The following is an 11,564-nucleotide window of genomic DNA, read 5'->3' on the forward strand; positions in this document are numbered from 1 at the left end:
TATGGATCAAAATTTAGGTAAAGAAGATATTTTACAATTTAATGTCCAACGAATTGAATAACAATCTTAAAAACAGTATTTATAAATTAAATAACTCCTAGCTGCTGTTTATTTCCCAAGATATACGGAGAGCTTAAGCAAACAAGATGACCAGGCTTTTTTGGAACAAAGAGCGTTGCTCGTATTTTTCTGAAAAAAACTTCTATTTCTATTTTTAGCTGTTTCTTAGTTGTTCCCATTTTGGGAAGCTAATTGTCACGTGTTTATTTTTCTGCCAAGAAACGTGCCCTGCACACCTGTATAGCGCTATAGCTATGCCCAGTTCTCTAGCATGAACATTATAATTTTTCGAACTATGCTGTCATGGTTAAACCAAATTCATCTCAATGAATCAGCGGTTTGCAATTCAAGGTCAATGTCATTCTTGCTTAGTCAAGGTCTCGTCCGCAATCCACGCCGCAGTGAGTCACACTTTGGTTTATTCACTATAATTCTTTATGGGGTTCTGACGATTCGGATTTAGTCGTAGTGTCATCCTTCTTATCAACAGTTTCCTTCGTGTTTTCACTCTTTGTATCTTGACTATCTTCACTCTTTGTATCTTCACTCTTTGTATCTTGACTATCTTCACTCTTTGTTTCTTGACTATCTTCACTATTTTCACTTTTTGTTTCTTCACTTCCTTTTTCTTGACTGTCTTCATTCTTTGTCTTCTTGCCTTCTTCACTTGTTTCGCCCTCGCTTTTACTCTGCTTATCATCCATATCTTCTGCATCAGCAGATTTATCATCTGCCTTTTTTTCTTCACCTTTCTCTTTAGACTCATCAACCTTTGTTTTACTTTCAGGCTTTCCCCCACTGTCCGTGCCGTTAGTAGTAGTGCTGTTATCTACAAATGAAAAAAGACAATTTTCATCCAGGTGTAGTTTCGCCCAGAGTTCCAACGTATTCAAGACTTCAAGTAAACGATTTCCCGTATCGAGTGCAAAGAAAAGAATAACTGTTATCTGAAGCGTGTGCATGTATATACAGTTACTGTGCATGAACGGTTGAATGTTACCGCGAGTCTGATAATAGGGTAGAGACAGTAGGGTTTATTGTTACCTGCTGGTTTAGTCTTCGGAACATAGTATTTAGCCTTGTTTAACAAATACATTAACTCTCGGTCCAGTTTACCAGTCTTCTGTACAATATCTTTGACCAGTAATACCGGATTTTCTGATGGTTTAGTTTCATTTTGTTTCTTTTCTGTATTATAGAGCCATTCCTGTTTCACAGAAAAAAATAAAATAACTTAAATATGAATGTAGATCTTGTGATTACTGCTCAACACTGATTCTGTCCGACGGATATTTCACTATTAATATTATTCATAATTATACTATTAATAATAAACTTCCGAGTGGCTAAAACGATGTTATGACTTATTTTCACAAAATGATATATCCGTATGGGAATTAGAAAACAATGATATCCGTATAATAAAAATAAAACGGTGTGAAATACTTACAACAGTTTCATTCAGTACTTTCCAGACATCTTCTAAATCTTTGTTCGTGAAAATCTCGTCCTTTTCTTTCATCACAGCAACTTGTTGTAAAAACGTCACTGTCAAGTTCAAACTTCGACGTAGATTCTCAATTGCTTCTGGACGATTTTTCAATTCTGATATTCTCAAATAGAAATCTTTGGCAGCTCCCTTTAATATTTTTAACTTTGCTTTGTAAACCTAAAAGCATCGATGTTTATCCCTGATCAGACTCCGGGCACCTCTTCATGTTACCTATGATATTCCTTATAATGCTATTTTTGAAACTTTCGTCATCTCCACGCAGTTTCATAATTTTCGAGTCATACTAGAATGTAGCCAATTCCCTACCAATTTCCTCAACCCGTTCCGTATAATACTTTACCACAATGGTACGCGTGGTATAATGTGGTATAATATAGTATAACTGCTCATTCTGATATTAATAAACTCACATCTTCCGTTGTATCCCATCCCTCGTCATCTAACCACTCAGATACTTCAGATAAAGCCGTCTCAAGCTTCTCTCGTTCATCTTCGGTCATCAAAGTTTCCCCCTCTTCATCAGACAATTTATCTCGGGTTTCAAACAAGAAACTCTCAACTGAGTTCTTTGCCTTAGCATTCGCTATTTTAGCATCATCACGAGCTTTCAAATTTTTTAGTCTAGATACAGAAAGACATCGACTTTATTATTCTTCATACATATTCGTCATGTGCAGTTTTTGTGATAATAACACATATGAGGAAAGAAAATCATTGAAAAATCTGTCTGCGAGCGTGTACATATAATGAATGAAAATTTCGCAAGAAGATCAACAAATATTTCGCATTGTGTAATAGCTACCATGACTACAAAAAATCTTTGCCTCCCTCTCAAAAAGAAATCCCGCCACTCGGCGTGTACTATTACTTCACACTTTAAGATTTCTTACCTATTTACAGCGACGTCAAATCTATCAGTAGCCATCTCTTGCAAATCAACAATTTCAGATTCTACTTGGAGAGGTTCACGGATAGTGATGGGTTTTGGAGGAGCTTGTTTCTCAGTCTTCTCATCTGCAGTCTTATTCTTCTCACCGTCACTTTTAACTTTCTCATCTTTCGCTCCTTTATTATCGTCTGACTTTTCTTCTTTTTTCTTCTCTTCTTCACCTTTCTTCTGTTCTTCTGCGCCCTCATCTTTCTTTTCATCGCTCTTGCTTTCCTTGTCTTGACTTTCTTCGCTCCCCTTCTCGCTCTTCTCACTTGTTTTTTCATCTTTTTCACTTGTTTTTTCATTTTTCTCGTCATCTTTCGTGCTCTCACTCTTATCTTTTTCCTCTTCTTTCGTCTTTTCTTCATCAGATTTTTCACCTTCTTTTTTCTCACTTTTTTCATTATCTTTTATTTCTTCGGACTAAAAATTGTTGAATAAACAGTGTTAAAAACATTTGCATCATTTATAATATTTCCAGTCTTCAGCCTGTCCTCGAAAACAGTAGAAACAGTTACAGTACAATCGGATAAATTCTTGATTATTGTCGGCCATTTGTTTTCCGATTGATTAATTTCCTTAAATCAATATACCTTAGTCTCCTTTTCCTTCGAGTCTTCTTTTGACCCATCTGTATCAGAGGACCCGGTAAAGAAACTTGAAATTTTGCTTCCAAGTTCTAAAAGAAACCCACACTACTATTATCCAATGGAGACGATACCCGCATCATCCTGCGAAGCAACGAACTTACAAAATATACTTGTGAAGTGAACCATGATATTTTTTGGAAAGTGGTACTTTTGGGGTTGGCAGTTGGCACTATTTCTTGAGAACAAGGTCTACTCGATTAAAATAAAAATACAAATACGAAACTAGATTTCACATCAAAATCAGTTTTTACTTACTGGCAAATGTTGACGGTTCTTCCTTTTCAGGTTCGGGAATTTTTTCGAAGACTGATTCAATCTATGAAAAAATAGACACGTTGAGGTTGCTCCAATATAGTTCTTTTCCGAAAAGAGGGTAAGTTATACCAGCGAGCAACCGCCCCTGCCTAATTTCAAACCGTCATATATCAGTGGCCCTGAACCTCGTAGCTAAGAGTGTAGCACAACCCCCCAATCTCCCCCACCAACCCGACTAGTTAGATGTGATGTGTTAATGTATAGCAATAACTAAAAATAAATTGAGTATTCCCGTGAATCTTTGGCTGTACTGTACTGCATGTGTACTTTGTAAAACATACCTTTTCTAACGAGAGAATCCCCGCTTCATCTAGTGTGAAATAAGCTTTAATTCCTTTTGGATCTGTTTTGTCGCTTTCGTGTTTTTTGAACGAATCACTAACACCCTTAACTTGCACGTCTAAGAGATGGGAACTGCCAATCATGCTACAAAATAAAAGAAAGGGTATATGAGTGAAATGAATCTGCAATCTTGGCAAAAAAATAATAGGTCGGCGCTACACGCTGACACTGTTTTCAAAGGTTTAGTATTGCGGCAACCTTCGCTCTGTCGTTTCCGCTCCACCGCCACCCCCCTCCCCAGTGTTGTGGTTTGATTTGACAACGGAACAATAAAAAAGAAATAAAAAGAGACTGTTGGCATTTGACCATAACTTTTGGTTAAAGCCAATCAAAGTCAAACAGTCGGCGTTGTTTTGATGGTTCAATTTCAGCCGTTTGCCTTCGCAGAAGGCTTTAATTTGGCTTAAAAAATGGCGGAAAGCTTTTCAAAGTTCGGCTGTGATTAATCAGACCACAAAATTCATTAATCGCTAGTATAGTGGACATATCGAACTTACCTTCGTTGCATATCAGTAAGGAATGACACATCACCATAACTAACAGCAAACTTGAAATCATCTGTATTCTTATTGAAGGTCATTACTTTCTTTTGTGGCACAACATTATTTTGATGAAATAACGTTCTTCTCACCGTCTTGAATTCACCCGTTTCTTCGCCCTTGCTGTTCCTTAGTGGCCTTTCAAATGTTACCTGATGTAAAAGAGATATAGAAGATTACCGTTAAATGCGATTCCGTGATGTTACCCGCACGAAGTATTTTCTCTTTGTCTTTACAGTTTGTTATCATGAATATATGAATATAGCCTCCCTCCCAATCATTAATGCTGGCTACGTGCTACTGAAAACACCGTATTTTAAAAGTAAATTGTTTATACCATCATATAAAAAATGTTACCTCTATCGGATAAACATTGGTATCTTTAACCACAAAGTTTTTCACGCGAAAACCCTTACTTAGTCGAGCAGCTTGATATACGGCACCTGTAACATAGAAAGAACCGTATTAAACTCAGTTATGCATGGAACTGATAAAAAAATTTAGCAAGCAAGTGTTTATGATACACAATACAAAACTTCACCCACTTAGGCGAATTGTTTTTTTAGCTAACTTGGAGAACTGGGCCGATTGGGGGAGAATATTACCTGGACAAAAATGCTTTAGAAACATATTTTGTGCTACGTTATTTTTACGCCCAAACTTGGTAGAGTCTCCTAAATTACGCCAAAAACCAATTCCACAAAGCGGTATATTAAACTAACTAACCCATAGCTGAGGCTTCGTCAGCATTGATATTCTTGCTTAATTCAGACCTAATTTAAGACGAAAACAAAGTTATTTAATGTGCAAGCTCTAAAAAACCACATATTTTGCACGCTCGAATGTCGTTTTATTTCCTGAAATTTCTTACTTTTTAACGGCTTTTAGTAAAATTTCTTGTACTTTAGGGATTCTAAAACCACCCCCAAGAACGAGAACACTTTCAATTTCGTCCTGCAAAGAGAACAATACGAGTTATCATTGGTAAAGCCATTAAGTATTGCACCGGCATCGCAAAAGCGTAAGCTCGATTCCTGCCGGAGGACCTATAGTTGACTCATGTTTCCATCAACTGTTCCTGGCTTGAATTTGAAGTGTGTATAATTCTACTCGAAATTAAGACCCTTTAAACTTCTATATAGAATTTACATACATCGAGCGAAGTGCCAAAAATCATAATCGCTAGGAAATCAGTTCAACTAACCATTAGTGATTCAAATTTCACACTCAAGAGCAAACGAGAATCATATCTGGATATTTTTTATTTATCTTTGGGGAGGGAGGATTCATTACGACAATTTATTAGGGCCTATTCTAGGTCCTTTCCACATCATGTTCGGGGACAATCACCCCCCAAACTCCATGCAAACAAATCAGCAAAAGTAATAATAAACAAAGATACCAGGAACGGGCAACATAAGATGAATATTGATAAATGAAAATATGATTTTGAAAATATTTCATACCAAGGTAACCGAGGACGACTTCAAGGCTTGGATAACAGGTTCTGCAACTCTATCGTAAAGATCTGCGCTCATCTCGTCGAATTCGGCTCTCGTTACTTTAGCACGGAAATCTTGATCATTGAAAGCGCCCTCTATCTGTTTAAGATAAGGTAAAGTTAGAAATTTGATAATTTGAATATTATAATTGTTAGACTATAGAGTGAGGCCTCTGTGGAATCGTGGATCACGGACGACGCATTAATCTTGGAGCCCACGTGAGTGCAAGTGGCAAACTTCAACTAGTTTGGTAGAAATGCCGGAAACCTTCCAGTGAGGGCTAGATGCAAATTTTGCACGGGAAGTAGCTATTTTCTTATGCTGTCCATACCCTAGGCACGACAGAACACAAATAATCCTGCAGATCATTCCTCTCTCAGAAGATACGATAGTTAATACGATTTTAATTCAGTAACTGAAAATGACGTTAGCCATTTAGCCACGTTTCCAGACATTATAATATATAAGATATACTGAATAAAGAGGAATAGTAGGATATCATTTTAAAGACTGTAGGGTACTTGAACTCTAAACAAAGGAAGTTACCATCCTCGTTTAACATACCTGTGAAATAGTTTCCGTATTAGCACTGAGAACTTGTTTTACACGTTTTGCTTCTTTTAAAAATTTACTCATCGCACGTGGAGATGTTGTTGGGTCAAGATCTGTATGCTTCTCCTAAAGAAGCAAGATGCATGGCTACGTTGATTACATGCACCACCTTGAGATAACGTATATCAAAATCTTCCTTTACACTGCATGTATTCATGCCAAAATACAAGAAATAATCTTTCCCCCTTTAGAAGATACAACGCACCAAGCCTTCACGCCGCCCCCCCCCCCCTATCGATCACTAGGATTTCGGTATTTTTAGTATGTTCAGGGGGGTAAAAATTTCCTGTGGACCATGAGTCCTGAACAAATCATAAACGTTTGCTAAGAATTAAAGAGGTAACACGCCACTGGTTCCATATGATTTTACCTTGAACAGTTTCACCAAGTGATCTCTGACTCGAAAATCGAACTCTCGCCCTCCTAACGAACGGTCAAATCTAAAAAATAATAAAATCCCTACCGTTCGAATAATACGTATATTTGACGAGTTTTTATTAATATTTTATCAATTATCTAAATCCTTCATCTTCTACTTTATGATCAGATACAAACAAAACTGAGGTAAAATACAGGAGGACATTGGGATACATGCATCTATTACATAATCATAACTTACCCAACTCCTTTCACAATAAGCTGGGGAGCCGTTTCGGCAATGCCTCTGTCCTTGACTTTCGTCGTACTGTAACCTAACATATAGTGATTATAACGATTTATATTTAATTTTTTCAAATTTTTTCACCAAGTATATAGTTTATAATAAAGCAATTTAAGCCCCAAGGGGAATTTTTTATACGCACAGTAAAACGTACCAACAATCGTTGCCGTAGTACTCGTAGCCCCCATATCATAGAACATATATATCTGGAAAAGAACGTTGATCACATAAATTTATTTATTTACACACATTTATTTACCATTACTCGAATCATGTGTTCTCAGAAAATAAGCGAACCTCAGCAATTCACAGTATTTGTACTGTGTCAATTCTTGAACAAAACATACCTTTTCAGTGGCATTAAATGAACTATATCGAAACACTCCGAAGTTCAAGGCAGCTAAAGACAAAAACAAATACATTAATTAACAAGAAATTAAGGCTTTACACTCACGCTATCGCTCTTTGTACCCTGGACATGAGCGTCTAGAGGATGAAATGAGGGGATCGGCCCTATACCGATAGTCCAAGCTCTAATATAACCGCACGTCACTATCTTAAACGGTAGAAATTGAACGCTAAACGTTTCGTGCCGGGGTAATTACTAATTACCCCGTTTTCCCTACACCCCCGATGCTACTGATCGTAGGGGGTGAAAATGTATAGGGGAAGACCTATAAAGAGCTGCATGCTGTTTTACTAATCATCTACAGAGCTCACATAATCTCACTTAAGGACAATTGTCTTACCAGCAGTGTTATCATTCATCAACTGAAGTACATTTAGTCCTACCATGGAGGCGGCTCTAAAGAAAAGTAATATCATAAACGTAATGATTTCTTGAGGTAGAAGCTATGATCACAGTTAATATGATGTATTTGCGAAATAATTGAACGAATTATATGATTCAGGTTTGTTCAAACCCACGAAGGCAACAGAAAAATGTAACTATCAGGGGGGGGGGTGAAGGACTAAAGTATTAGTGCACCTTGTTTTAAAACTGTGTTTTTAAATTGTATGTTACATTTATCACTGCGTCATAACTTTTGCAAAAATATCTACAAATCCAGTACAGGTACGAAACACGCCAAAGGCAAAGCCTATAGTTTACCTATTCACGGCACGTCTTTCAGCTTGTGTAAAAAATGGCGGCACAGTAATAATGACATCCTTAATTGGCTGATCTAAAAAATTGTACAGCAAATAATCATAAATTTTATATATTTATAACTTCAACAGTATTACCTTGCGTGGCTACAAAAATCACGTTGAAACAACATCTCTGGAGCAGTTTCATTTTTAACTTTCGCGCAACCCCCCTTAATTACCCCATGACGGCATGATACACGACTGAGAGCTTTGGGTAAGAATTCACTGCTTAGCAGAAACGCTGCGTGGCCTGTGTCGTATTTGGCGGGGTGGAGGGAGCTTCAGAGATACGCATTTTTGGCATTTTCAAACATTTACCTGCGAACTTTTCAGCAATCTCCCGCGAGTTGTTCAAAACCATGCCGAGAAGTTCTTCAACAGAGAACGTGGTTGCACTAAAGTTTACAATGAAATACGAGCTATAAGATCACGCATTAAACTGATTCCACTAGACAGTTCCCAATGGACTGAAAAAAAAAACATGAAAACATGGCAGTTTGTATTACATACTAACCTGTCGTGCTGGAAAAGCACAGAACCTCTATCGTCTTTCAAAATCTCATAGAAAGGAAATCTGTATAAAGAGCATTATAGGCTAAGTCAATGTTACATTATAATTTACATTACATTAACAAAATTAACTTATTTTCTCCAATAAACATAATTTATGTACACGGGAATTTTATTTACAGATTTTCGTACAGGAACGTCGAGAGAATTAATATCAAAGTACGTACCTTTTTTTATACAAGTCAACAAGAGGATTGTCAATCTTCTTACCAATAAGATCATGAAGATAACGGTATGCAAATTTAGGATTTTTCACAGCCTAAAAGTTGAAAGGTGTTTTGGTAAGTTTTGGAACTTCTGGTAGTATGGTACAGTATATACTGTACGTCTTCACTTTATTCAACTCCTAAAATTAATACAAACTTCTTGAAAGTTAGGAGAACAATTCCAAGAAAGAGTTGTTTGCGACTTGAAAAGCACAAGCAATATTACCTTTGAATATGGTATAATCTTTCATAAATGAATGACGATTTTTCATTTGAAGAAAATGCCATTTGAAAACTTATTTCATGTTTCTTTTGAAGTACATGTATTGTTTTGATAAAAGTACTAAATTACGACTTTAATAGTTTTGTACTGTCTTATAATGATCCATGATTATATGATGAATGTTATATACATGATCCATGATCCATGGATACCTACCACACCCATTGCAGGATCACTGAATAATCTCTCATTATCTTTCATTGAAACAACAAGAGGAGTTTTTCTTCTTGATTCACTGTAATTTAAGGGTAAATTCATGTTTCTTTACTAATAAGATCTACTTACATGCTAATAACTGTTACCAAGAAGTACTCAAATTATCACTACTCATGATCTGACTAGTAACATGATGTAAAATGTCTGTTGCAAAATATTTATAAACAACTTACATATTTAAAGCTATTTCCATTGGTACACCAGGCTGAAGAAATGAATAAGAATCATAATACAAAATTGCATAATTTACAAACATTGCACCTGCATCCAGGAACATGGTAGTAGAAATAAATCAGAATGCCTTATAAAATGTTTTATCACAACATGTACTTATTGCAAAAGAGAGTTCTAATTTCTGAATCATCATAGTTGATGAGTAGAGTAGCAATGCACACTTCATATTACCTTGACAATGGCGATTTTCATAAACTCACTTCCCAAATCAATGGACATGACAGCCAGGCCATCTGAAAAGGAAAACAATCTCTCTCATTGCAAAGAACATTTGGATATTACTATGTCTATCAGAAAATGCCCATTGTAATACCTGAATAAGATATTGAATACAAAATTAGAAGTGCCAGTGATAGAATACAACTAAAACATCTCACCATCTAGAAAAGATCAATATATCTGAATGTAAAATTTCAAGTAGTGATCAGTGATGTGCCAATAGTATTTAATGTATTTTAGTTTATAGCTTATTATCCAGAAATTATAGGCATAGTCTGTACCCAATCAAAGTCAGTGATGGTCTAGATCATGTTTCATGCAATATACAGCTAATTGAATTAAGGCTGTCTAAAAATGTTAAAGGATCAAAGCCAATTAACTTTAAGTGTAAGAAGTAAAACTGTAAAATGGGAATATTACACTGATTGACTAAAGAGTTTTTTTGTTATTCTCTTTGGTTACACTTTGGTTCTCGCTTACATTTTTTTATTACTTTTTGCAAAAAACCTTGCCCTCCATGAGGTTTCATAAAATCATTCAACCATGCCAAGACCTTTGCCAAGAATTATGCCTAATAAGGAGGTTACAGTATGTTGCACAGGATTCTGGTCTTGATGGTTAGTGTCATGAAACATCATGAGTAAGAATGATCAGTCTGATCACCTGTATATAAACTTGAAATAGCCTAAACAACCAGCAGCTGTACACAAATATATGACATGTATAAAAAGTAAAAAATTTGATTTTGGATATTAATTGTTTGATTATGATATTTATGGTCCTTATATAATTGGGATTTTAATATATAAATATAAACCAGTGATATATAAACATATACCTCTACCAGTTCTACGATTACTTCTAACTGTATACTTATATATTTATTAAATACAAGCATAGTAAAATCGTAAAATAAGACCCCTTGTAATGAAAAGAAATGTTGTGACCGTAACTAAAGTGGATGTGGGTAATATCACCTACCTTGAATGTGAAAAATCCAAATTAAAGTCCAAATTTCAACTCTACACAATGTACTAAATAATTTTCTTTGACACTACTAGTATGAACGTCTATTGACTGGACTTTATGTCACCGGCAATTGTCGCTGGACGCGTCGACCTGTGATTGGCTGAATCCCGCTGTAATACATGCGAACTCAGCGTTTATATTCCACGTGGCTATGGCCAGTTGCAGCCCTTGATCCACATGTTTCCGTTCTCACTTCTCAGCTATTCTCAGCCAGGGGCTGGTTGTATCAAACCCGTCAAAATTAAATAACACTCTTAGGTCTTACATCTCTCTTGAATGAGTCAATTTGAATATTATGCACTGAATATGTATTTGTGAACAGTATCTTTGTATTAAGGTTAAAAACATTTAGTTTGCTTCTTGAATAAATCGATATATTTGCTTTCTATTTTGAACTTAACTATGGTGGCCAAGAGCTACCATTTCGAAATAATGTTTGAAAAGCGTTTTATTGTGGATTTCATTTCAGATTAATTTTAAATTTTAAATTCGTTTTTAGTACAACTTAAACGCTTTCAAATTAATTTGGAGAC

At 35.8% G+C, this 11,564-nt stretch overlaps 1 protein-coding gene across 2 annotated transcripts; it reads right to left on the reverse strand.

Moving 5' to 3' along the window:
• Positions 1-18: 18 nt before the first annotated feature.
• On the reverse strand, positions 19-11,106 carry LOC114524911 (hypoxia up-regulated protein 1-like). 2 transcript variants are annotated; one of them, XM_028546137.1, is made up of 28 exons: positions 10,984-11,106; positions 10,097-10,163; positions 9,955-10,016; positions 9,723-9,754; positions 9,490-9,568; positions 9,012-9,103; positions 8,789-8,848; positions 8,593-8,669; positions 8,237-8,309; positions 7,875-7,930; positions 7,473-7,525; positions 7,280-7,331; positions 7,084-7,156; positions 6,835-6,904; positions 6,417-6,530; positions 5,817-5,951; positions 5,222-5,304; positions 5,077-5,123; positions 4,708-4,793; positions 4,309-4,502; positions 3,751-3,895; positions 3,410-3,470; positions 3,098-3,183; positions 2,464-2,927; positions 1,984-2,194; positions 1,511-1,729; positions 1,105-1,267; positions 19-889 (listed from the first exon to the last, which is right to left on the reverse strand). In XM_028546137.1, exons 2-28 carry the CDS (start codon positions 10,161-10,163, stop codon positions 486-488), a joined length of 3,258 nt encoding a protein of 1,085 aa, XP_028401938.1. In that variant the 5' UTR covers positions 10,984-11,106; the 3' UTR covers positions 19-485. The 2 variants fall into 2 exon arrangements, with proteins under 2 accessions (XP_028401938.1, XP_028401946.1); XM_028546145.1 differs by lacking the exon at positions 10,984-11,106 and adding an exon at positions 10,483-10,513.
• Between the last annotated feature and the right edge of the window lie 458 nt (positions 11,107-11,564).

Source organism: Dendronephthya gigantea, unplaced genomic scaffold, assembly GCF_004324835.1.
Source record: "Dendronephthya gigantea isolate DGI-Jeju-01 unplaced genomic scaffold, DenGig_1.0 000001F, whole genome shotgun sequence".
In the NCBI taxonomy this organism is placed as follows: Eukaryota; Metazoa; Cnidaria; class Anthozoa; order Malacalcyonacea; family Nephtheidae; genus Dendronephthya; species Dendronephthya gigantea.